The sequence below is a fragment of the Festucalex cinctus genome, chromosome 8 (assembly GCF_051991245.1).
Source record: "Festucalex cinctus isolate MCC-2025b chromosome 8, RoL_Fcin_1.0, whole genome shotgun sequence".
Lineage (NCBI taxonomy): Eukaryota > Metazoa > Chordata > Actinopteri > Syngnathiformes > Syngnathidae > Festucalex > Festucalex cinctus.
Genome location: NC_135418.1, coordinates 18,116,714 through 18,144,390, shown reverse-complemented (window position 1 = coordinate 18,144,390; position 27,677 = coordinate 18,116,714). Strand labels below are relative to the sequence as shown.

Sequence of the window (27,677 nt, the reverse complement as noted above, 5' to 3'; positions counted from 1 at the left end):
ACCTGCAGTGGTTCGGGAACGGCGGTTATCAGCGGGAGCGGTACAAGAACTCACAAATACCGCGAGAATTCATCTTGCGAGAGCAAGGTTAGTGGAACACAGATTCAAATAAAAAGTCCACTTGCAGTAAAATCATAAACTGAGTTTAATGATTTTGCTTACAATTCTATTAGAATTCAACAATTTGGAAGCCCCCCTCACGTTTGCCATTTTTTAAATAATCTACATTTACAGCAATGTTTCTACACATCACTTCTAAAAACATTGAATATATCTTTTGACACAATCTTTTTTTTTTTTTTTTTAAATTGCGTTTCTTGCATTTCACATAAAAAATAGAGCAGAAAGTATTGCTAGTTTCTGTTTGCTGAAGTTTCCCACAAGTGTGTGACATGCTGCTGTGACAGTTTTCGTCGGGATTCTTCAAAGTTGTGTCGGGTCACGAAGCAGAGCAAACAAACCTTTGCTTTATCCTATACCGCACACCTGCAAAGCTATCTAAAAGGATGTTTTTGCTACTCGTGTATGTGTGTGCTTGTGTTTCTCATATATGTATAACATGATGCTGGTGTATTTTTATATATTAGAACAATTATTATTATAATATGCATACAAGTATTATTATATTTTGCATTGTATTTGTGTGTTTGTGAGCTGCATATGCTCATATTGCAAATAGCTGCTACTATATTACTCACTCATTGTACTGCTGTGCTCACAGTGTTGAAAGTCTTTCTCTGAGATACTGAAACTTTTTCTGTTTTGTGCCGTGAAACGTAAATTAAAGCATTTAAAATCACTTACATGCAGACGTTTACCCCAGTCACACTTAACATTTTTTTAAGCACGTTACCAGGGAAATCTTGGGAATCGAATCTGGGGTTTTATCTGACAATTAACATGTATGTAGACCTAAACCTAAAGATACTTGCCTAGTCTTCCCTGATGTTCTTTTAACTTTTTTCTTTTCCCCAACATCGAATCAGACCACAAATATAAACACTGATAGCTGCATAGTACTTCTTCACCACAACTACAACTTTGTCAACCCATTGACATGGTTAAGGTGCTTCACTGACTATCTTCGTTAAGACGTATTTGTATATTCTGTTCCTCTTTTCGCCCTCTGTTTGTGTCCCACAGAGGTTAAGTACAGACCCCCTAAGCCAGCTGGGAAGATCTAGACATACAGTACAGAGAAATGTTGCAGGAGACTCCAGCAGCAACACAAATTCATTGACCACAAAAAAGTGGGGGACCCATTACACAGTGATTGCTAACAGCTAACATCAGAGGAGACCACGATATAGAACCCAGCGGGTTACTTCTTCTTTTCTTTTTTTTCTCATGAAATAGATGCATCGGATGTGGAGAAGGTTCAAATCACTTAAGAGGTAGGGTTTGAAATACGGCGGTTAAGACAGCTGCAAAGTGGAAGTCCATTTAATCGTCCACTTCGTCATCTTCGCAGGGTCATGATTGGGTGACATTTGGGGAAGTGGGGAAGATGAAAACGTACGCTGTCTCTTTAAAACGAGTCGTCGGCTACTTCTGGTTCTCCCTGTTAGCATAACAGCAGTGGTCTGCTACTAAGCGCCAGTCACAAGTTCGACTCGAACGAAAAACACCGCCTGGGTTCGGCTCTCCGCTTCACAGTGTGCTCCTTGCCCGACACCTCCTTTTGTTCGCGCTATCAGTACGGAGCGAAGAGAATTGGCCCGTGCGTAGTGCGAATGGGCCCCGGGGCGGGCCTCAGCAGCCTGAGGGGCGCCCCCTGTAGCAGGTGGTGATGGGGGTGAGGGTGAGGGTGGGTTGGCGGTCCGGGTGGTCGCAGTGCCAACTGATTTGAGGACGCCGCAGCGGCCATGGCTGCCGCGACAGCCAGAGGGTTTGGTAAAAGTCCCGCCCCCAGAGTTTTTGGAAGTTCCTTTGGGAGAGACAAGGAAAATGGCACGTGACTTGATGAGATGGTGAATAAAATACACATGGACGAAAAATTCAGGATGTAAAAATGTCTTCTTGGATGACTTTCTACAACATGATCGAGTGTCAGTTTGAATTCAGTCCGTTATGTTGTAGTTCATCCCAAGGTGTTCGATTGGGTTGAGGTTGGCGTTATGCATGTCAATGGGAAAATTTAATCCAAAGAGTCGTAAATGTCTACTTACTCGTCTAGCCAAGTGAATGATGAATTACAATAATTGTTTATGATGTGTGGCCCAAAACTATTGTCCATATGATGAAGTAAAGGTGAACGGTATACCATGAAGTCTACACGCTTCTTGTGACGGCTAAGTAGAGGATTGGGTTTCCCCGCAACTCCATCTCGATGCCTCCGGCTGGAAATATGCTGCAGTGCAAAATGAAGCAGATAATAGATTTGAATTGCTTTTATTTGTGCTGGTATTTTTGCTATCTAAAAAACATTCAAAAAAGGAGACAAATAAATAAATACATGTTATTGTATTATTTAAAAAAATACATAGATTAATAAATTATAAAAGTTTAAAAATGTATTTTAAAATATAACAAATGTTATATTTAAAAACATCTAAAATTGTGTTATTTACAAAAAATTAATTATTAATTCACAAATAAATTAATTATATTATATATTAATATCGATTGCTTTTCTTTGTACTTGTATTTTTGCTATCCAAAAAACAATTTAAAAAAGGAGAAAAATAAATAAATAAATTGTATTGTATTATTAAAAATTTTTTTTTATTAATTATAAAATTTTAAAAATGTATTTAAAAATATTCAAAATGTTATATTTAAAAAGAACGAAAAATAATAACAAAAATTAAGTATTAATTCATGAAAGAATTAATATTTAAACATCCATCCATCCATTTTCTTGACCGCTCATTCCTCACAAGGGGGGTGCTGGCGCCTATCAGCTGGCTCTGGGCAGTAGGCGGGGACACCCTGGACTGGTTGCCAGCCAATCACAGTATTTAAACATATCTAAATGCTAAATAAATAAACAAATAAATACGTCTCACCTGTTTAAGCTGCAGCTCAGAGTTGACTCTGACATTACAGATCTCACAGTGGAAGGTTCGTTCCTGAGCGTCGGGGTCAGACGACAGCTCCCCGCCCTGCTCGGGGCTGCCTTTCAGACCCAGACGTGGGTAGGCTTTAATGGGCCCCAGTCCACTTCGTGCCTCCAGAATTGTTTTGTGTTTTGTACCTAAGGTGATTAAAAAACTGTTATGGAATCCAGGCCATCTTTCTACGTTTTATGATTTGCAATATCTCTTTTAAACCACTAAGTGGCAGTAGTGGTCCTGCTTTCATCTTTGTTCTACTGTAATCCCAAACTTGAGATTCATAGCAGCTGTGAATCCATACGGTTCCAACACTGCATATTTCCTCACATGTACGGCTTACCTTTGTTATGGGCCTCCAGCTGTGAGAGGGAATTAACTGCAACTTTGCACGAGGAGCAGTAGAGAAGCTTCTTGGCTTTCTCTTCCTCGGACTCTCCAGAGGGAGGGCTGGGAGCAGGAGACGGCGTGTCAGGAAGGACCGCTGAGTCCGCAGGTGGCGTGCTGACGACGGCGGCCGGCGAGGGGGAGGACGGCAAAGGTGCGCCCGCGGCCTCCGAGAAGGGACACTCTGCTTCCGCTGAGCTCACTGAAGGTGTTGAGATGTGGCTCGGGGGCAAAGGTGACTCAGAGTTGGGGCAGGATTGGGTGTCGTCTATAAACAGCACATTTATTTCAGGTTAACTCATTCACTGCCATTGACGGAAAAATACGTCAAATGATGCATTTTTTTCTGGTCTGGCAATGAATGTGTTAATAAATAACTAAAAAATAAATAAAAATCAAAGTGGCCCTTGCAGCTTTCTATTTTTCTGTATGTGGCCCTCAGAGGAAAAAGTTTGGACACCCCTGCTGTACATTATATCAACAATTTATAATTGCTTCATTGATTTTTACCATGTTTAACTCATTCACTGCCATTGACGGAAAAAGACATCAAATGATGCATTTTTTTCTGGTCTGGCAATGAATGTGTTAAGTAAGAATATAAAAGCCCCTTTAACGCGTAGAAACTTTATATAAATGTGTGAAAATAATGAGACAGTGCTTTGCTGTCAGGACATGCCTAAAGGTCTGTCCACATCAGTGGTGACACGTTAGCAATATCTGGCTACTGAATAACATTGGAACAGCAGGATAATATGAGAAGGCATCACAGCAGATGTGTTGAGCATCTGGCTCGTTTTATGCCAGATTTTGTGTCTGTTTATACAAATCATCGCGTCACAGGTGAGGCTCGGCTCACCCTGCTTATCCGGATCAGGATCCAGGTTGGATGGTGGTGAGGGGCCCGACGGTGAGGGTGAAGTGGTGGGGGGAGGGTGCTGCTTGTCGGCGTCCTGAAGACGAGCTGACTTGGACGTCTCAATGCCTTTAACCCTGCGAGCGTGTCGGTTGCCCTTATAGTGAGCCTCTGCCTGATTCTGGAAGAAAACACAATTTGATGTGGAGATTTGTGAGGATGTTCGCTTCACTTCCATCATCTTCACTCCTCATCTGTCTGCTGACAGCCAAGTGAGCCAGAGAGCCAGTCACATAAAAAAAGCATTCTCGTTAAATCGCCTGAAGAGTTTGCTTTAGTCTGAGATGGCCATTAGGTACACTTGAAAATTCTTTTATTGCAATTTCTAAGAATAAATCATTAAACTTCCACTGTCTCCAGTGTTGTTTGACTTTCTAGTTTAAATGTGAAATAGTGCAGTAGGAACTCATTTGCGAAGAGGAACGTTTATCTCTCTTAGTGTGTGTGAGAGAGATATGATTTTAGAATTACAGTACTAGCATTCTTAATCTTAATTTTTAAGAGGGCATATTTTTCTCATATTCTCTTCCCTTACAGGAGCATCGCTTAGGACTGAACCCCGCCTCCTTATGTTTTTCTTTTTTTCATCGGTGAAATCTGGATGCCATTTTGGGCATTTCTTTTTTTTTTTATTTCTCTTGGATGGGTTGTAACTGTTAAGTGAATTTTGTTGTTATGTACTCGTGACATGTGCAAAGACAGTAAATTGGATTTCATTCCAGACGTTACATGGCATTGTGTATATCTGCCAGTCTTCTTCGTCTCTTATTTCTTTCTACTGTATGTTCTCCTCCCCCGCCTACTGCCCAAAGCCAGCTGAGATAGGCTCCAGTACCCCCCACGACCCTTGTGAGGAATAAGCGGTTGAGACAATGGATGAATGGATGTATGTTCTCCTTTAACAAAGTGCCCCCTAGTGTTCAAACCGAGACACTACATAACTGAAATGCCTCATGTTATAGGCTACATATAATTGAGTCAAGACTGTTTAAAAAAAAAAAATGAGTTTTATGTTTCTGAACAATATTTGATTAAAATGTGAGATTTTCATTACAATTGAACAATGTCATGACATTATCCAGTATCAGTAAGTTACCACTCAAATGTAAATGTATTCTATCGAAAATAAATAAATAAATAAAAATAAACAAAAAATAGTGGTATCAGTGCATCCCTAGTATTAGAATGCGCAAATACAGTCTTTAGACACATCACAAAATACAGTTGCACTATCCATGAAGATTCAGTAGAAAGCTAACTGTAAAGCTAGCTAACTTTCTAGCTAGTTGTAACGCTAGCTAGCTATCTTGGCAAGAACTTCTAGCTATCTGAAACCTATAAAAATGTGCCTGACCAATTCAGCAAGGTTCAATATAAGTCGATACTTTCAGAACATCAATCTAGTTGTGTTTTTTCAATGTAATAAAGGCAGAATAATAGATATTGGTGTATTGGATCACATTATATGAGGTTATTGTTGCCAATGTTGTGACCACAATGCTATAAACACATGATTAGATAATTCAAGATTATGTCAAAAAGAAATTAGAGGAAGGCCATAATGCTCTTAATGGATGCACGGTTGGGGCTTGGTGGACCACTGGGTCGTGCTCAAGATGCCTCTGTGAGCCTCATGTATTAGCTGGTGATGATAGTTACCCATATAGCAGTCATCCTGATTGGTGATGACAGAATGGCATGCATAGCTCGCTGCTTGTGTAACTCAACCCAGTGGCCACAGCTTCCCTCAATTAGACAAGGGGATGATGCTTTACCAGCCCACAAACAACTGATAGAAGAGCGCAAGTCCTTTTATTTTCTCAATTGTTGTCTTTCTGATGGAGTTCGGAGACTTTCACTCTCTTTGTGACCTTCAAGACCAGGTCCTAAGAAATCAATGAAGGTCGGCCATTAATCAAACGTAGAATCTGGACAGCCTTCGGAGATTGGCGCGAGGATGCAGTAGCTAACCACAAAGACAGATCAAGCTGTCAGATCATTGAGGTTAAGGGGCAAAGTGAATAATGATCAAATATGAAGAGCAGAAGAGTAAGCTGAGAAAACGAATGACGTATATGGAAGGGGATTAGGATACATGATTGAGGAGGCATGGATGGGATTTTAAAGGGGAGGAAATGGGAGCAAGCAAACGTCCCTGAAATCCTTTTCTCTCGAAGCAGGATATGCTTTGATGTTTTATCTATAAAGTGACAAAGGCACAGAAAATGGAGCGAGCTGGTCTCAGACAAATCAGGGTACAGGCGGCAGCGACAGGCATGTGGAGGGGGTTGGGAAGAAGCTGGCGAGAAGGCGACAGATGATACAGTAAACCCCACGGAGGATGAAGGAGAAACGTTATAAACACGAGCAGAAAACAGGCAGAGAACGAAAGTTGTCGACAAGGAAGGTGAAGGGAGAACAAATGTTTGGGATCGAACGGTGTGCGGCGTGTGCCCGCTGTCGTTCTGCAGTGGTGACGACGGCTAATGCAGCATGGCGTGACGTCAGCCTTGCAGCAGGACTGTGCTGAACACTGGCAGGCTAATATGTCCTCTGTGGCCCGAGATGAATTGGCAATGTTATAATTACAACATGTAGCGCGAGAGGGGCGCCATGAGAGGCACTTTATTCTGAGTGGTCACATCAATCACTTAGTCACTTCTACTTTTACTTCTTTTTAACAACGGCTTCCCTCAGGCATAAACAAGAAATGGTGGAGGTGAGCTTTGCAAATTGAAAAACGTGTCACTGTTTGTCCACCTTCCAACTGCAGAAACTCTACTCCAAGCAGATTATTCATTCATTATTAAAGTGTGTTCACAAAGTTCCCATCCTCTCCGGTTACTCTGGGAAGTAGAGGTGCAGTGTGACCAATCGTACAAGACAACAGGTGGCGGGGGATCGGACAACCACATGACAAAGGTTTGACTTGCATGAGGGCATCTTTTGTAAATAACATTTGCGCTTGAGTGTAAAAACTGCCGTATCTTGATTTTTGTGCCAGTGCGAGCCTCGTTTTGCCTGTTCTGGAATTTAGCAGCCCGCTCTGCGTCTGTTGGGCCTTCTGGTGTATCGAGAACATTTCCTTTGTCATGCGACCGGCACACCTGACAATTTGGTGGCTGAAATTAGACGAAGCTTGACACATGCTGGAACCGTGTCTAAGTATTGGGGCAGGTAGTGTAATGCGATTTTCTGACATGTGTGGTTGATGTCATCGTATTTCATTCAGTAGTAACAGGAAAAGCGACCACTATCTTTTTCTAAAAAAAACAACAACAACAACAACAACAAAAAAAACCATGAAATCCTCCATAAAAAATGAATCATACTCAGTTTGACGTGGCCAGACTAAGTAGTTTTGACAAAGTGTCATTTTGAGAAATTTTGCCACGTTGCTATTCATAGGTAGGACGCTGGTGTGTGTGGATTTGAGCAAATCAGTTTCTTCTTCCACCAGAAGATGGACGCGCAAATTTTAAAGGGAATAGAGGAGCCGCTTTGATTGGCGGCGAATCAAGTTGGCTCTGGTCACACAGACATTTTTTTTTTTTTTTTTTACTCATTTGCTCCCAGAAACGTATACAAACACTCTATTTGAAATATTGACATGGTCCCAAAAACATATTTATATGTTTGTTTGTTTTTATGCTACAACATGCAGAAGGCTTTGCAGCCTCTGGCCTGAAAAGTTAGCTTAAAGCTTAAAATGGTAATTATTACAAAAAATGGCTAGCAGGTGGCAGCAGAGTATAAGAGATCAACGAGGTCCATGTTGCAAAAAGCTGTTTTCCTCAGTGTTTTCAACAGATTTGTGAACAATGATGTAATTTGCTATATTCTGATGATAATTGCTGCAAAATGGAAACAGATACAAACATACTTTTTACATGTTCTTATAGCATTAGAACACAATATACTGTGGGCCTTGCAAAATCAGTCTAAATGCAGTAAAACAGCCAAGAGCGAAAGGGTTTGCTTCAGTGAACATGGATGGGAGTGAATAAGTTAACGGCGCCAAAGCGCATATATCTGCAAAAATACCAAAACCCAGTTTATCCTGCCCCTGCGCAGATTCAGACCGCGCCTCTCGCTAGAATTTCACTGGGCATGAAAATAGAGCCCTGACTGTGTATGGTATGTAAATGCAGTCATACTGTCGTGAACAAAATGCTCCACATTCTCACATCTACTGCACTTGTGGACCATGTGAGAACACAAGTGGGGGATATAATTAAGTGGCCCCTCACGGAGAACAGGGCTGTGTTACGCAAGTTTCAGATGACTCCCCTGCCTGTGTCCTTTATACGCTGCTGCATTTAGAGGACAAGTATTTAGCACCCAATTGTCACTACGTATTTATATTTCAGGCTCTGCTTGTACGTTATTTCAGAGTTTTGCTGGAATGCTATTTCTGTTTTGGTTTGTGGTTCCAGTGACAGGCTTTTTAGAGGGTTTTAGTGAGTTTGTATCATTTAACTGTTAATAAAGGAAACATAGCTTACGTCATTCTTTTCCTGTGTAGCCCAGACAATATCAGCATGGATTTCAGAAAATCACTGAATCACTGGCGTTTTGGCGTTTTGGCGTTTTGTTTTTAGAGCACCTGCATCATTTTAGAGATCTGTATGAAAGTTACATTACATAAAGATTTTTAAGTACGCCATTTTTCTATCTTTCTTTTTATTATTATTATATTTTTTTTTTACTAGATTTTTTTTGCCATGTAAACATGCCATGAAGTTGATGTCAAAGGATGGACATCATTGAAGCAAGTCAGTTCACAGTGAAAATAAAAATCACCATTTTCTTTTGGCATTTGCCGGAATTACTCAACCACACACAACCACCTTTTTATGATAATCCTTGTAAGGACACTAATACCTTCAAACCAGCCGTTACTTAAATGCACACAGTTTGAAAAAAAAACAAACATTTATCTTACAAGGTTTATGTCTTAAAGTGGTTTGCCCAGAGACAGCTGTACAAGAGCTCTCTCACTGTAAATGTCAAACGGCCAACATATAAATCGTCTTCTTGGATGCTTACGTTAAAACCAAAATCTCCATTAAGAAATACAGTTCACTTTAGCTTACTGTGGAATATATACCTAATGTTTTTCAATCACATGGTAGATATGTGTGATAACATAATTGTGTAAGCTATGGACACTAATAAACTAGTATGCATTCAAATCAACACACATAATGAAGGATAGCAATGAAAAGCATCCCTAAACGTGTCTTTTTTTTTTCCCTTGGCAAATGGCTGCAGAAGTCAAACTTTGTGAAAATTTTTTTTCTTCTTTCCTATTATTATTAGTGAGGAGATAATACGCTGCATTGTGTTTAGCACCAGTCTTTCCATGACATAAACAAACAGAAGTTAACCTGAAAAGAAGTGAACTAATCTGGTGAAAGATGATTTTTGAGTCATCATTTAGAACTGGTGAAGCTGCAACTTTGTCCTCTGGCAGTGCACCATCTGTCAAAAAAAATGCCTAATCAGCTTTAATGTAACTTTAAAGACACGCTGCTGTTCACTTTCCTTCTTGGCCTTGTGTCCTGTCTCACACCCCTTCCATTAAATTCTCATCAGAGTAAATCTAATAGTCTCCCGTACCCTGACACTTGCTAGCTAATGCTGAGCTGTGATGACCAAGCAAATCAACCAGGAGTCTATGCTGTTCAGGACGTGACTAGCCTCATTCGTTTGAATAGAAACAATTGGATCTATGGCAATTTAAACAGGTGGACGATAGCATGTTGTCGCGTGTACTAGCGTCACACGAATGCTAGAAAGTTGTCATGTGAAGCTTATTCTTCAACAACGGCACTCGGACGTGTTTAGCTACGTGTGTTTGGGAATGCCGTCCTAGCAAGAAGAAAGTTTGCAAACTCGGATGTTGGAGCGGAGAGATGAACCCTCACAGGTTAGTTTTAGTTTATTTACACATACTTGAAGAAAAAAATACAAATATGAAAGCAAAAATCACATGTGAAGGTGAGGTAGAAACCCATTACGGGAAGGTTAGCTTAGCACTAGAATAGCTAGTACGATAGATCACAGTGGATTGAAAACTTTACCAAAAATGGAAAAAAACAAAAAAACAAAACAAAAAAACACGCTGTGTTCTGCCATTGGCCAGTGTATAGCAAGGTTAAAGTTACTTTAAACAAAAAAGGAAAACTGTAGGTTGGCACGAACATTCTTGGTACACTCAGATGAACAAGTGAATTCGAGGCTTGGTGAAGCACTTTGGACAAAATATGGTGATTATAAAGTTATTGTTTCATCAAAATATGATAAAGCGCTATATAAGTACGCTCCATTTACCATAATGATCAAATTGGATTTGTCTTTTTTTTTTTTTATACTATGATGTGTTTTTTGGCAAAAGTACAACCTAGTCAAGATGATTCAGCAGTCGCTGCTTAAATAGTAAACAAATAGCGAATATGGATTTTGGATGCGGAGTTCTAATCATAATTAATTTAGTTCAGTTTTATTTCTTCAAAATTATTTATTTTGGATTCGATATGTATCACATACATGTGGTTCAGTAGCCACAGATTTTTTATTTTTTTGCAGATTTTTAAATATATATTTTGTATTAAATATTTAGTATTTTTAAATGTATTTATTTTTGTATTTTAATTTTTTTTTCTAGCTATTTTGTTTGTTTGTTTGTTTTTTAGGGGAGCCCCTGTTTTTCATGGAAAATAGTTATTGGTGGTTTATCCCCAGGTTTTCAAGAATATATTTTCAATGCATTTAAAATGGGCACCAATTATATACTGCTTCTGTGAATAGAAGGCATCATCTGATGTTGCTTTCAGCTGTGTGACTGTGTTCCTTACCAAAGAGCCGTTTATGACTACTAGGTGGTAAAAAAAAAAAAAAAAGTAAACAAGTCAAGGTCATAAAAAAAATATATTAAACACAAAGCAAACATCAGTGTCACCTGGTAGTAGAAGACCATCTGTGAAACCTTCACACTCATTTCGACCTGTGAACTTTGAATGGACATTCATGACTTGGGTGAGAACCGTAACGTCAAATTTCATACCTGCGAGTTGAAGCGAATTTGACAGACATTGCAGGAGATTATGGGTCGCTTTGTCTTCACCATGGGATGCCCGAAGTTGTGCGTCATTACGGCCTTCTGGATGGGGTCCATCTGAGGAGGGCAAGCACAAAGGTCAACTGATAGATTCAACAACACAGCACGAGATCAGGGCTTGCAGGTGAGCTGCTAAAAGAAGCGATGTAAACAAGAAGCGTGAATTTGGGCAGAGCTGATTGATGTGGACAAACGGGGCTTGGTGAGGGCTCTTTCTCAGCAGCTGTTGTTGTCTGGGCCTCACTTCCTGGGTGCGGTTCAAATGCTTTAATTCACATCGTGACTTGAGGGTGATAATTACAGACTCCCTTCATCCAAAAACAGACTGTACAGTATATATGTTTTTGGGAATCTACTGTCTAACATAGATTAGATAGAAATTCTACATGTGTTACTGTAGAAATAGTTGCTTGTAATGTTTGTTTGGGTTTGTTTGTATTACGATTGTATACTTGGGTGTTGAATTATGGTATTTATAAGTGACATACTGTTAACTGTGTTGAACCAATTCATTACTCTAAATGCAAAATACAAAAAAAGAGGTCAGAACCAAAAATCAGTTGAGCTTATCATTGTTGGAGCTCATATGCAGGCCGCTTTATGAGATGTGAGATCGCTGGTGCCTCCTGTTGATATTCAGAAACTCACAGACAGTGCGGGTGTTGCCCTCAGCAACCACCAAAAGTTCTCTGTGGTTTTACTCAGCCTATCATCTGCTGGACGCATGCAGTCAAAATGAAAGACTGTTTACGCTCCACAGCTGCAGACACCCGAGGAAATTGTATTGGTCTGAAAAACCTGAATCCTGTCGGAATGCATTGCTGGCATATTCATGTTTTCTGTTTATTTTTGGCTTTTTTTTTCTCTCTCTTCCTGTCCTTCTCCTTTTCAGTTTGTGTAAGAGAGTGTTTGTCAGTCAATAAGCTGAATGAGTAATCAACGTGGATGTAATCTGAATAATTGAGCTAATTCAAGGCAACTCTGTTTTCATTTCAGCGTTCAAGTCATAATTATTTAAATTTCAGTAAGTTCTCAATGACTAAATTAAAAGTAATTCATCAGATCCCAAATGTGAATAAATTAGATGGCACAAATGCAAATTGAACATAGATTGGTTACAAGGCTTGGAAAAAAAAAACGGTTTCGCATTGTAGTTTGCGAGACAAGATTTACAATTTGGGCCTAATCAAAACAGAAAAACTGAGAATCAAACATTTTGAAGACTTTCCGATCCACATATAGAGACGGTCCCAAAAAGCTTTACCGGACTCACATCACCTACCGCGGGTAAGTCGGAAGTCAAGGGAAGTTCTGTGCTAACAAATGGCGCAGCAGCTATAGCTAGCAACGAGCTTTTGCTGGCTACTACTGCGGCTAATCCCATTGCAGAATCGCTCCCAGTAATCCAATAATCATCGCCTCCGTGGCGGTGAATAAGATATAATTCTCATGAAGGGATAACAAGAAAGATGGAGAAGCCTTGCTAATTGCTAAGCTAACCTCAGATTGACACGGCTAGCGTGTTTAATGCTGCCTTCATGTGGTATCAAAATTATGTTAAATACCACATGTCGAGTTGAAAACTGCACGTGAACACCCTCTTATGTCATATTTTCCACTGGGGAACTGGGAATTTATTTTGCGCCAAAGGATTCATACATATAAAAATGAAAAAAATACACTTAAACACGTTATCGTCTGCTAGCAGGTTGTTTTAGAAGCTACACAATTATGTAGCATACACAATTCAATGTCCTGTTCTTTACAACTCATTATTTGCCATAATTGTTTTACAAGCAAATACGAAGCCAACTGCCATGTGTATATATATATATTTTTTGTCACGTTGCATTGTGGACTAAGCTTTGTTAAATATGGATGCACCTTGAAACATTCGTTACTTTTTACGAGTCCGTATGGACTTAAGCTAAAGTAACTTAAATTTAGAGTTCAAGAAAATTAATATGTTAGGATATAAGGATGTGATGACACCTTCTGATTTTTTTTTTTTTTTTTTTTTTTTTATTGTATATACAGCTGTGTTTAGAAGACCATTCAAGAACAATTCCAATGTAATCCATTTATTGTTTATTCATAGTAAGCTGGAGAGTGATTTGTGAAGGTCTTATGACATGCGTGGCCACACTCCATGTCCTCAATACTGCCGGATGAATCATAAACTCACACAAGGGTCCTTTTTGCCCGAGCGCATGCAGATGACCGAGATGATGATGTGTGTATGTGTATGTGTGTGGCCAGGCTGACCTTCACATGAAACTCAATCTGGAAATGAAAACCAGGAAATGCTGACTGTGCGAGAACTCATCTTGGGCCTCTTACACAATTGATTAGCTCAAAGTCATTTTAGTGCTGTGGAACACTCACTGAGGCTTTTATTTTTTAATGAGTGTCACTGTTGAAGAAAAATGTAAATAGCTGTCACTTTGCGGAAAAATGTGTAAATCCTCTTCATTCAGTTTACTTAGCATTCGTGCTTATTGACATGACTCGGACCACTTACTGTATTAAAGTTGGGGAAGAGACCCAGAGTTGCAGGGTGGGGCGACTCCAGGGGGAATTGTAGGAAGGGCTTCATGTCCAGGGGGGACGGCGGGAGGACGGCTGGGCTCCTGAGGAAGGCAGGGACCGGCCCCGCTCGGCTTACACTTCCTGTACACAAAAGAGAATTGGAGATTCAAATAAAGACGCGCTCTAATTGATTATTCTCACTCGCTAACAGAATTACCCTTGACCCCCGCGACCCCACACATCATTTGAAATCAATACAATTCTTCCTCTGACTCAGACCAGGAATCTTTGAAAGTCGAATTTGACATTTAATAAATAATTACACCTTGAACTGAAAAGGAACCTAAGACACAAAGGATAGCTTCATCTTGGTCTGATATATGCTATGAAAAATGATGATAGGTGCGCTTTGTCAAATTTTGCTTTTGTCGTCATTTTTTATTGTAACTTTTCCCCCATTATTTCCATCCATCCATCCATTTTCTTGTTGAAATAAAATCAAACTGAAAATTCAAATTATTCTTTCATTTCAGAAGGTTAATTGAGAATTTTCATCCGAACAACAGCATTAAACCAAGTTGAACTTGCAGAAAACAAATATGGTGCAAAATGTCTTGCTAAAATGAAGATTCAGGGGGGAATTCCCAATTTCTGATTGATGAACATCAGATTCTTAAACTAAGTGAGAGTATGAACGATTAATTGCATCCCCGCCCCTCATTATTGCAATTGCAATTTAATATATTTTGTCACGGTCCTATCATATTAATTATAAAAATTAGGGATGATTGATGCCACTTTTTTAGTACTCGAACTCTTGAGTAGTCACCGATACCAAGTACCGATACCATTAATATTTGTGATACATAAAATTTATTTCCATATATCTTTGCCTATATAAAGAGCTATATATATACAATTATAGCATTTCACCTTAAAATTGAATGAAATTATGGTAATTTTCTATTCTAATTTTCCCATTTTATTCATGTATATTTTGTATCAAACACAAAATAAAATTAATTTAAATAAATTAATTAATTAATGGACATGTGTCAGACATGTGTGCCTCATGTAAACGGCTACGCGAGTACCGATACCTTGACAAAAGACCAGGTATCGGCCCGATATCGATACCTGGTGTCCATATCGCCCATCTCTACCTAATACAAATGATTTGGTTTTATAGGTTAGGCTTCCACTAAAATAAAGACAAATAAACCATGAATTAACATGAAAGGCAGGTTATTTATCTACTTCACTTTGAGTTCATAACTTATGTAACGCTTTGACTTTCACGTTTTTTTTTATGTGGTCACTGACAACTGTAAAAAAAATTCAACCAAAACTAGGGTGGCATAAGCATAAATCAGTTAATCAAAATCCAGATTACAACAACAATGCTAGCAAGTTTGTGGTTTTATCACTTCAGATATTCATTGTAGAACTTTCATGCAATGTAAAACATTTTCCGTTTCCAATTTAATTTACAGTATTACGACGTGCATAAATTTGTGTCCACATATATTAAAATTATCTTATTTGTGTACCCAGTTCTAGTCATAGCTAATTATGAATGACTTGCACCTGTGTGTATGGGGTGGGCGGGGCACTCTATATATGGTATCTATGTCGAGCTGGCTTGTTGTTGAATGTCAGGACCGGGACGCCTCGACAATTTGTGTTCAATTACTATAAAAGCATGGAACCTACCAAAAGAAAGATTAAAGTCTCTTCTTTCATCAGGAAAAAAAAAGTATGTTTCTATCTGTTTCCGTTTTGCAGAAATTAGCATTAGAAGAGAGCTAAGTTTCATCAGTTTTAACAAATCTATTTAAAATTCTAAGTAATTTAGCTTTTTTTTCCTAGATGGCCCTAGTTGATCTCCTTTGCTCTGCTATCACCTACTGGCCGTTTGTGTAATAACTACCATTTCTGCAACCGTTCTTTGCAGTTGAGAGGCTGCATCAAAGCCTTCGGTATGCTCTAGCATAAAAGAAAACAAAAAAACGTATAAATACGTCTTTGGGACACTTACAACATTAAAAAACGTATTTACACGTTATTGGGAGCAAATGAGTTAAGAGGCATGTACTTTCATTGATTTTATTTGGAATCAAAACCTGCACTTGAATTGAAATGCTCATCCACTTCCTGCCTGCACCTCTCCTCCCACGACGCCTCTTGCTCACTTTCCTCTCACTTGCAGCTCTGCCACAGCGGATGCCTGTACTTAAGGACTCTTGTGTGATGTGCAGGGAGGGGGCTAAGCTCCTTTAAGCCTCACAACTGGGGTGCTGCAGATATCTGCCTCCTCTCACTTTTCTCCGCCGCTTCATTCCGACACCAGACGTTGTTTTCTGTCCTCATTTCATGGTCCCTTATTCTGCTCGCCTGCATCCGTACTTTCTCACTCGTGCGGCGAGTTTTGTTTCCCCTTATCTCCAACAATATTTTGCATGCTATTCCCACTGTCAAGGTCTTTGGTGGGGACATGCACAGGGTCCAATCTGACAGCACGAGAAACAATTTGAATGTAATGCAATCCTCGTCTTTTTATTGCTACTGTCTTGAGATGACTGCTTACTCCTTCTGTTATCTGGGTTTTTTCACAGGGTTTTTCCTGGCTCAAATAGAGGCAGATGTGGTATTATCCTGACTATGATGGATGACTACCGATACCAGGTATCGGGGCCAATACCAGTCATTTTAACTCATTCACTCCCAGCCATTTTCACTGAAGCAACCCCCTTCTGGATTTTGACTGATTTTGCAAGGCCCACACAATATTGTGGTCTATTGCTATAAAAACATGGAACCTACCAAAAGAAAAATTTGAATATCTTCTTTCATCAGTATCAGTAAAAGTATAGTTCTGTTTCCGTTTTGCTGCAATTAGCATTAAAATATATCTACATTTTATCATTATTCACAAATATGCTTCGAATTGTGAGGAAACAACTTGTTTTCATCATGGCCCTGGTTGATCTATTATGCTCTGCTGCCACATGCTGACCGTTTTTTTTAATTACTACCATTTTTCATCCTTTCTATATAGTTGAGAGGCTGCATGAAAGCCTTCTGTATGCTCTAGCATTAAAAAACAAAACAAAAACGTATAAATACGTCTTTGGGACACTTACTACATTTAAACTAGAACACATTTATATGTTTTTTTGGGAGCAAATGAGTTAAGGTATCGGTACTTGCGGTGACAGATTATTATTGGCCGTATTCCTGCAGCCATTTTACAATCAGGGACAAGAAATTAGAAATATGAATATAGTTGCCATTAATTTTATGTGATTTTAAGGAAAAATAATATATTGGGATAGTTACATAGGTCTTTTTTTTTTTTTTTTATAATGTCATTTTTGGGTAGGGAATTTTATTTACTAGTTGTATCGGCATTTTGTTATCAGTATCGGTTGTCGCAACCAGGAAATGCTCTGCGATCTGTTTCAATAAACAACAATAAAGTTTACAAAAAATAAAGTTTACAGAAAAAAAAGAAAAAAAAGAGGCGATATATCCATTATTATTATTATTATTATTATTATTATTATTATTATGAATGGCGCAATAGGGCCACTGCAGTTAAAATAGCGTCGCTGCCGAGCTCAATCAACGCAGCTGGAGCGCTGTGTTGAGCGATATCAGTTCCTCAGGCTTGAGGTGGCGAGCAAATTAGGTGGAGGTGGCCGCCTTCCAATTTTGTGCAAAGGGAGAACCCTGGCTATACAGTATGAAGAATTTTTGGATGGCAAACAGGGAAATCCCGAAAGTCCTGCTTATTTTCTAATCAAAGAAGTCAGAAGTCAGGGCAGTTTTCTAATTTAGTAACAATAAAAAATATTTAATACAACATATGATAATGACAAAAAGAGAGACAAAATAGCCATAATGAACATTAAGGCTAGAATTCAAGGTTACCTTAATAATCTGCTTGCTGTTCCCTGCATCAAAACAATCAAAGCAGGCTGGAAACCTTCTGCGATGTAATTAAATGCTTGGTTAACAATGCAAATGAAGGACAACATCTCAAGATGTATGGATTTAAGAGGGAGGTGTAACGTTTCCTCTGTGTCTATCGAAGCGTGGTCCCGCTGCTCATTTTACGCCACATTACAGTTTAAAAGTCAAATCATTTCTGCTGTTCCTTCATTAAAGTTGCATCATGCCACAATACAGTCATGTATTTCAAGATAGAGTCGCATCCTTTGCCAGCTTGTCTTCCGCGACCTATACGCTCTTCCTGAGTGATTTACAATGACATCAGATAAAGTGAATGCGGCGCAAGCGCATATAGGACGACTGGCATTGATTGGACACATTCAAAGGAGAGTTAAAGTGTTAAAGTGCTGTCAAACTCTATAAATCCAGACCTCCTTCCCTCAGAAAAAAAGGGAACGGGTCGCCTTTCCCAGACCCTCACCGCAACTGCCTTTTGTTTTCCCATGCAAATGTTTGGCTGCGAAAAAGATCAATTCCCATGTAATAGCTTATTGAATTTTTGGGGTAGATTTGTGAGAGCCGGCCTGAAATGAAGAGATGCAGACGGAATGCGGGGGAATAAAGGGAGGGGAAAAAAATGACAACCACGGGCCAGCAGCTTATCACCACAAAGCACGTTGGCGCACGCGCAGGCACGCGCACGCCAACGTGCTGTGCCTAAGGTCTCTCAAATTGGCAATTCATTTGGCCAATTTAGCTTTAATGATCACAGAGGTAATGTCAATGTCAGCCACGATGGTGCCGCCTCTCAGGATTCCCTGCCTGACTGCATTGCTGCGCTTCATGGCGGGACCAAGACAGCGAGTGGGAGGCACCGTTGCCAAAATAAATGTAAAAAAAGAAAGAAAAGAAATGCAGCCATCTTTGCTTCCTGCCTCGGCGCAAAATGCCAGGCGCCTCACATCTGCATCTAAATGGGCTGCTGTGCGCAGATACCTCCAGAATCCTCCCCTGACAACGCTGGTGTGTACAGAGCCTCCAATGTGGTGCCTGCAGGTCTGTCTTGACCCACTCTGCTCGTGTTTATTTTCTCCCGCAGTTTATGCGGCGGCGTCACACATTCTCAAGTTGATTTGGTGGTAAATGACACCGTAAAAAGTGCAGATGATCATTTATGAGCATCATTTACCTCTCCTGCTGGTGGAGAATTTTTAATGAATTTGAATTGGTCTCACTCTTTACTGTATGTCTGCAACTGTAACTTTGTGTTCTTTTGATGCTGCTTGTCTTGGCCATGCAGGTCTCTCCTGAAAAATACATTTTTAATCTCAACGGGATCAACTAAATAAAGGTTAATAAAATAAATAAATAAATAAAGAGAGAGATTTGATGAAGTATGGAACTGTTCAATGTGAAGTAAACATTTTTGACTGGCAAATATGTTCCAACTTATATTTAGGCTAAATGCTACAAACTTAGCATTTTTTTCCCCATAATGCCACAGTGCATTAACCTGCTAATGTGTAAGGAAATTGATTTTTTTTTTTGTCAGATTTTAATTTATTTATTAACTTTTTTTTTTTTTTAGCATTATAGACTTTTTAGTAGATTTATTTTGATATAAACTGGAATAATGACGTTTGAACGTATGTCACACAGAAATGACATCATCTAGCAGCAGCCAATAGAAAAGCACCTTCAGATGATGTTGCGCCCATGGTGTTTTTTTAAATATTGCGCACGAGTAATACTCTTTTTTTTTTTTTTTTTTTTAACTAATACTAACAAACTAAACTAAAACTAATCATTTTTTAAAGAACTAAACTAATAAAAACTAACAGAACCACCCTGAAAACTAATAAAAACTAACTAAAACGAAAAATTCCAAAACTATAATAACCCAACTGCCATATTTACAAATAAATTGGTTTATATACAGTAGCATTTTTCTAAATATGCAAAAGCACAAATAAATTATTGGTACAATTTTTAGGACTAAACACAATTTCTCTTCATAACATTATGTGGCCCTTGCGTCCTTCTGTTTTTCTGTATGTGGCCCTCAAATGAAAAAGTTTGGACACCCCTGCGCTAAATAAACACTGCAAACTTTGCTGCAACTGCAGGGTGACTCTGCTGCCACTATGAAGGACTAAGCATGAAATCCAATTTACTGCAGCTCAGCTTACCCCCAAAGTCATTCGAGAGATTTTTTAACCCAAGCACGGGACAGACGACAAAGCACACAACCCACTGCAGTGTAACTCCTGGGCTCGGTCCTGATGAATGTCGCGTCAGTGTGTGTGAGATCTGGACAGCGCGGCTTGATTTAGGTTTGCACTTTGTTTTAATGATAGATGTTCTGCGCCCTGGTGGCTCGCCTTAAATGCTGCCTGCCACACAACTCCCATAAGTCCTTTCACTGAAAGAGTGAATGTGTGTGCGTCAGCTAAATCTCTGAATTCTCACAGTTTTTGCAATTACCAAGCACTTGTTTTTATTTTCACCACTCACATGCTTATGCAAGTGTCCTGTCAAATTGCTTTAGTCCAAATATTCACAGACAAACGTGAAAATTGTGACAAGGCCGCCATTTCGGATTACCACAGTGGCAAACATCCCCTTGATTAGCAAGGAGATGAGCTTGTGGAGGAATAATAGCAGCCGAGGGGGATGGAGTCGATCGAGCACGAGTGAAAAAAAAAGAAAGGGAAAGAAAAAGCACTGGACTAAGAAAGGGGAAGCGAGGGAAGGCATATGAGGCTGGTGAGGGGGGATGGGAGAAGCCGCATGCTTTAAGGTGAGTTCAAGGTGAACAGAGGATGTAAAGAGCCGTGTAACCTGCAGGTTAATGTACAGGAGTAACATCAGTGGTGGTTGCAGCAGAATATGGCACACGGTTGCCATGTTATTACCAAGCGACGTCCACATAGCTAAACAGTACCTGCCTCCAAGGCTTAACTTTTGGCTGTCACATGCAAAATGTCACATGCGCATGAGAAATTTCGGATTATTTTTTCATCTCTCCTCACAGGCTGGATATGTCTTGTCACATTTTAGCCATAAAAAAAATCTGCAGCAATATATCCAAAACTTGGAACATGTAAACATAGTGTAAAACGACAGAAAGCAGCACATTAGCCCAGCGCATAAAAAATGTCGCTAAAAGTCCCACAAAGCTGCCATTATGGAGCGTGCGTGAAACTGCGCAAATTTCACAAGGTCTTAGTTCAGAAAGCGTCTACAGATTTTCCTTGGACCCTTTCCTCTGTTATTTGCCAATAAAGTCACCTATTTTCTGTTTTTGTAATCAGGTCAAAGCTGTTTACGAGAAAAGCAGCGCTTTGCTAACATTTTGGGGCAGCTAGAGGTAATTAGGGCTGGGCGACATGGCCTAAAACTCATATTACAAGCTAAATTTTACCACTTCACGTTCACAGTCTCTATCGGCTATAAAATATTTCTCAATGGAAATTTATTTGATTTACCTTAAAATGCAATACTCCAAGGTTACAATTGAGCAAATGAACACAAATACCATTGCTACTTAATAAACTTTTGACCTTATAGGCTCCTCGTCCCTGACTGAATATGTTATGATTCATTTCTGGGGTTTTGGATGTGTCTGGACCGTGTAACCGTTTCCTGTCTAGACACTCATTAACCCGATAATTTGCTGTTCATAGTTGGTTCCTCTTCACTGTAATGCGGTACCAGCCAGACCTCTGTCAAAAGTGTGCACTTATTTTGATGTTATTATTATTTTTGATCCACTACGCTACATTTTACATTAGCTTAGCAGTTAGCAAGGGAGCAGGGCTTCTCGGTCTTCTACGGCTCGCTTCTTGCTCAGTCTGCCGCATGCTTAGCTATTTGTCACACGTGTAGTTTATTTGCCAGCACTATTAATTTACCTGCTAATTTTCTGTTCATAAAGTAGTTGTTAACTCTTTGCTAAAGCCAGACCTTGGTCAAAAGTTTACAGTACCTCCTAAGCATTTATTCCGATGTTTCATTACTCTGCATTTTACGTTAGCTTAGCGGTTAGCAAGGCTTCTCCATCTTCTCCTGCTGTTCACTCTGTCGAATGCTTAGCTATTACTCGTCCTGATATTTGTCAGAAGTGTAGCATATTCGCCGCTATTGAGGGATTTGTGACTTAGAGGAGCGAATTCGCACCATAGGAGGACATTGATTAGCTGTGCCAGCTAATAGCTATTAGCATTCACTCAACAGTTCCTAAGCACCTGGGAAAGCAGGGAGGATGGGTCGCTGTTTGACGTGGATGTGCCGTTATACGGACCGAGCCTTGCCACATATAGTGGGGGAAAACTGCACTCTTAAATATTGACTATACAGTATATGCCTTTAACCAGGCCAGTTTGTGTAATAAACAGTGGTCCACCCATCTTTATGTGAAACATCTCTAAAATATACTTTGGAAGACTGGTAAATGGAAACCCATGGATACATCCACAAAGCCATTTTTTATAATTACGAAAGAGATAATTATGACTTATCACCAACCAGTAGAATAAAAACATATGGTCACTCTATTCAAAGAATCTTCTTAACAGCTCTCTAAGTTCCTATCTTGCTTTGGTCCTTTAGGGAGCTGTTGGAACATCCCACACCTGGTTGCAGAGTCTATTTTCATTATACAGGGGTCACCGTTTTGTGCAGTTTGAGGCCAACAGACGAGCGTACGGCATGAAACCACAGTGAAGGTCATTAAGAAATCCACTGTGTCAACACGAGCTGCGGCCTTGCCACTCTACAGTATTATTATCCTTTTATTTGAGCATTTACACACCTGCTGGACCTTGACTAATAGGGCTTGCACGGACCCAGTGCAGTGCAATCTGAGCGTGCAAGGAACCCACGGAAAAACATACGCAAAACAGTCAACATACATTGATAACAATGGAGCCAGCAGGTGCATCCTCCGCTGACTTATTTCAAATGGAGGAGACAAAGGAAGGATGTTCAGGTGACAGACAATATAGAAGTAGGTTGTCATTTTCTAGGGGAGCAATAATTCCAGGTTATATTTTGAGAGCCTGTGTGGTTTGATGTAATAGCGTATTCTTGAAGCACACAAAGATAATGACGGGTAGGCGCCAGGCTCACGGCCCTCAGACCTTATTTGGCAACCTTGAAACCAGTAAATGACACATCTACACATTTCTGCCTTTGTGCTGGAGTCCTTATTATTATATATATGGTCACCACACGTTTGGCTCAGCAAAAGTCTTTGTCTGTGCCTTAGCAGATATTTTAACTGGTTCAAGAAATATCAACTGGCTTATTTTCACTATAAAAAACAGTATTTTCTGATCATATATAGATACTGTATTGTGTCTATTATAATACAATGTCACAATGTCATCTTAAACATGTCAACAGTCCAGTCAATCACACAAATGAAATGCCATTGATCTGTTTCAGCCTTTGCGCTACATCTAATGTCTGCACTTGACTACCAGTGGGCAGTAGAATAGAAACAGACACATAAAGATGACTTCACAACTGACTGCATAATCATCAATAATAGTAGCCTAAAGTTCGTCCTTTTAGAGGATAAAGAAAATATACCTTTGTTTGTGTGTACGTTGACAATCAATGCTATTATTTGTTATCCCGTCAAAGATGTTTTGGATTGTGTGTTAGCAATAGCATTAAGCTAGCGGAGAGTCTTTATACAAAGTTATGTGGTTGTTTTAAATACACAGTAAACTTCAACTGGCAGTGGCAATAAACTGACTGAAGCATCTTTTTTCTTTAAGAAATCTTCTCAACTTCTGCTTGTTGGGAAGTGAGATGTGTTGAGTTTGTTGCCATGATCATTGTGATCTACTGTTCATTTAGAAGGTTAAAAAAACAACAACTCCTAAATACTCTAATAATACAAAGTCTTCAATGAGGATTGTAAACGTAATAGGCATAAAAGGTAAAGAAAATAAGCACTTACTACCTTTTAAATTCAACATAATAAAAAAGCTCACAAAACTAATAACAAACAGAACAGCTGCACATGCTACCTCAAGCAGAAAGAACCCTGATTACTTTTGTAAAACTGCTTTAATTTAGGCACCACAATTATAATACAACATTAACATTCCCGACAATGCTCTGCATCCTTGGCCTCTCATGCTATACTTATTCATTAACTCTCCTGTCTGTTCTCATCTTTCCCTTTCCAGTGTTTTATTGTGTAAACATGAAGCTGAACAAACAAAATGCACAGAACTGTGAACAATAACGTTACACTGAGCAACACAAAATGGTATCCACGCTGGTCCACTAATATCTAGCATTAAGGTTGCCAGGGCAATGATGGAGATGCTATTCTCCGTAAGACAAGCTAGTGTACTCGTACAATGATTTCAAAGCTTTTCTTGTACTTGTTGCTGTAAGAAATGTGCTATTTTTCCCTTTTCAATCAAGGTAGATTTCTGCAAGACTCAGTCAGTCTGTGGGAAATGTGTGTCAGTTTGTTAAGCATACATGTCAAATGTCAATACTGGTCATCCTTCAATGAGTTGCCTTTGATTTAAAGGTCATGTTGTTTATCAAAGGCAACATACCTCTGTGATTCTTTTAGGGGGCTTTGATCAGTGGCACACAATGAGAGGAAGGTATGCGTGAGAGTAAAAAAAGCCTGGGTTCTTTATTTTAAATAAGTAACGGCCGCAAACCTCTGGATGTGAAATATTTATTGTAAAAAAAAACTAAAAAAAAACTTAAGAGTCACCAAACGCTGCTCCGCGCCGAGGGAGATGAGTCATATTTAGCACATGTTTAGAATGTGTGAATCTTTGCTCCCCGGTGTTCAAATGGTGTCTGGGCAGAGAAAATATGCTGATGTGATTGTGACTGATAATGACATGTGAGTGTGTTTCGAGACAAAATCTTATTATGCTCGTTCCAGCTCAGGGGCTTTGAGCGTGAAAGCTAAAATAGATGTAATAAAATATTCAGTCACATAATCTACAGAGACAACACTGTCATTGCAATTTATCCAATTAATATTTTATGACTCTTCAAATGATCAAAACCAACATAAATGTGTCTCTTCAATAAGAATTAATCCACGCAGTAATAAAAAAAATAAAATGGATGTGAACTTTGCTATTTGCAACTGTCACGTTGTCACCTAACCCTAACAAAATGGACCACAACAGAAGAGGTATAAAAAAATTCAAGTACATTTGAGGGAGCCTCGTGGTGAAATTGTATATTGTTCTCTCACCCCTCCCATTTTGAGCGAGGAGAGGAAATGAAGATGACCTTCAAGCATTGTCATAAATTGTCCTTGCATGATCACATCAGCAATGCAACTGAGTGAGCACTTGGATGTCACAATATCAAATGTTGACAAAAGCACCGCTTGACTGACAACAAACATCATCTACTGTATTTGTGCATCCACGGCTACTGTAGAAAAATGGCGATGCAATATGGCGGCTCTGTTAAAAAAACAAAACAAAACAAAAATTGCTATATGCTTGGGTGCAAAAAATTCTTCGTCCCAGTTTTGAATAATGTTAACGTGCATATTCTTAAATTAAATGTTCTTTTTAATCAAATCTCCTCACTCAAACTTGATCACAATAAATAAATAAAAAAGTTTACATTCTGGCTTTGTAATGAATTGAACAATGACTAAATGCATTTTGAATGAATTGTTGCTGGCTATGGGAGTATTTTTGTGTTCATAACTTATAAGGGAAAGCACTAAACTGAGATGACTGATCATTTCAACTCTTAAATTAAACGTAATAATGTGTAAATGCACGTCTTCTCTAACATTTTCACATCCTCAGTGACATGTCAAGAAAATTCCGTATAGCTGCTTATGATAAAAAATTGTCAAATGCACCAATTATCAAGGAAAAAAACCATCCGTTTCTTTGTTTACTAGTCTGTAACTGAGTGACCACATGCATCAAAGTTGTACAACGTACAAAAAACTTTGACAACATAAACATAATTCTCACCCAAGATCATCCTGAATCCTTCCACGGTGAACTTATTCCTGTCCACCGCGTCGTCCAGATCTCGTCTCCTGTGAAGTGCGCTAAAGCTCGAGTGCGCCTTCTCAAAACTCAGCATCAATGCGTAAGAAGCGTCCGACATCACAAGCTCGACTTTGCATCCCGCTATCGTCGCTCCTCTCCTGCTGCTTCTGCGCCTGGGAATCGGGATTCACGTTGTAGCTGGAGGACAAGCACGCCGCTCCTGCTGCAACATGCGCTCGGATTCTACTGCATGCCAGCCGCTAAAATGTCTTCAACTGGTTGACGTTCAGGGACGACAGCGGATAGAGCTGAGATGAAGCTTCACTAGAGGAACCTCTGCACTAACTCTCTCACTCCCTCTCTCCCTCCTCTCTCACGCACATATTTGGGGTTTGGGTATAACCTAAAGGCACCTTGCGCTCCCAAACTGTGATTGGCTGCCGCCTCAGCCAATGAGAGCAAGTCAGAGCGGTGCATTTTCTTGGGGTGTTTGAATTAGGAGGCAGGGGTTATGTTGCTCTCTCCTTCCTTTTTACCAGCCTGCTGTTTTCACAGCCCACCCCAAGAAAATGAAGGCATTTGCTCCCATCTTTCTGTGATGTGTTTTAGCGTAATGCATGAAAAAAAAAAATAGGAGCAGAGGTGTGACAAGAGATTGACAGCCTGAGAGAATGGATAGAACAGGGGTGTCAAACTCATATTAGCTCAGGGGCCACATGGAGGAAAATATATTCGCAATTGGGCCGGATCGGTAAAATTGTAAAATAATTTTTAAAACATTGCCGTCAATTACATGCAGATTTTCGCTATTTGTGGGCCAGCCCTAAATTGTGGGGCGCATCTGTGCAAATATTGTCCTAAATTTTTTTTGCATAAACCTGTATATTGTTCACTGATTGTGTGCCGGGTGCCGTTAATGAAGTTATAAGGACGTTAATCCTTGTCATATGTGTAGTTGAATGTGTCTTATTCAGCATGTTTGTGTTTGATTCATGTTTTTATTTTTTAAACAAACTAACTTTAAATTGTGTTTAAAATAACGAAATTGAGAGCAATTCCATGTACACGATGCATTGCTCAACTGAGACTTACTTGTGTAATTATGAATTTATAAGCTTTGATTGTGGTTAATTGATCTGATTAATTGGGCCGACAGTCTTTTTTTTTTTTTTTTTTTTTACTTTACAAAACCATCTCGCGGGCCGGATTAAACCCCATTGCGGGCCTGATCCGGCCCCCGGGCCTTATGTTTGACACCCCTGGGATAGAACGTTTGAGGGAGCGGATGAGAATTGAGTTTAATGCGCACTGACTGGGGATGAAAGCGCGGTCTGAGGAGACACTCTGACAGCTGTTTTGACAATGCTGATGGTGATGGGGTCCCGAAAAGCAGGCATTTGTAAATGAACCTGCTATTATTTATATTATATTGCAATACTATTATATATATATAATATTCCATTGTGCTATTGTAATATACGTGACACTTGTATTTTGAAGTAAACAGGAAACAATGTCAAAAATCGAGAGGAAATGACGTAACTAACCGACGTACCGCCTTTAGTAGCGTCGTCTTCCAAGGTCAAGAAAGACGTGTGCGCCAGAGAGAAGAAAAACAACTAAAGTTGTTAAGATTCACCGACCTATTTATTAGCACCTGGTTGAGAAGGGAACGAGGTTCGTAATAGTCATGT

At 39.5% G+C, this 27,677-nt stretch overlaps 1 protein-coding gene across 2 annotated transcripts; it reads right to left on the bottom strand.

Annotated features, from left to right (window-relative positions):
• Positions 1-121: 121 nt before the first annotated feature.
• On the bottom strand, positions 122-26,355 carry LOC144023315 (zinc finger protein 385A-like). 2 transcript variants are annotated; one of them, XM_077528609.1, is made up of 8 exons: positions 25,963-26,355; positions 14,001-14,149; positions 11,426-11,536; positions 4,300-4,477; positions 3,397-3,708; positions 3,009-3,196; positions 2,264-2,350; positions 122-1,927 (listed from the first exon to the last, which is right to left on the bottom strand). In XM_077528609.1, exons 1-8 carry the CDS (start codon positions 26,099-26,101, stop codon positions 1,694-1,696), a joined length of 1,398 nt encoding a protein of 465 aa, XP_077384735.1. In that variant the 5' UTR covers positions 26,102-26,355; the 3' UTR covers positions 122-1,693. The 2 variants fall into 2 exon arrangements, with proteins under 2 accessions (XP_077384735.1, XP_077384737.1); XM_077528611.1 differs by having other exon boundaries at positions 3,397-3,642.
• Between the last annotated feature and the right edge of the window lie 1,322 nt (positions 26,356-27,677).

Coding starts and splice junctions, on each gene's coding strand:
- LOC144023315 (XM_077528609.1), bottom strand. CDS start 26,101: ATGTCGGACGCTTCTTACGCATTGATGCTGAGTTTTGAGAAGGCGCAC. Junction 3,197..3,396: donor GCTGGAGGCCCATAACAAAG/GTAAGCCGTACA, acceptor TAATCACCTTAG/GTACAAAACACAAAACAATT. Junction 1,928..2,263: donor AGAAGCGTGTAGACTTCATG/GTATACCGTTCA, acceptor TCTCTCCCAAAG/GAACTTCCAAAAACTCTGGG.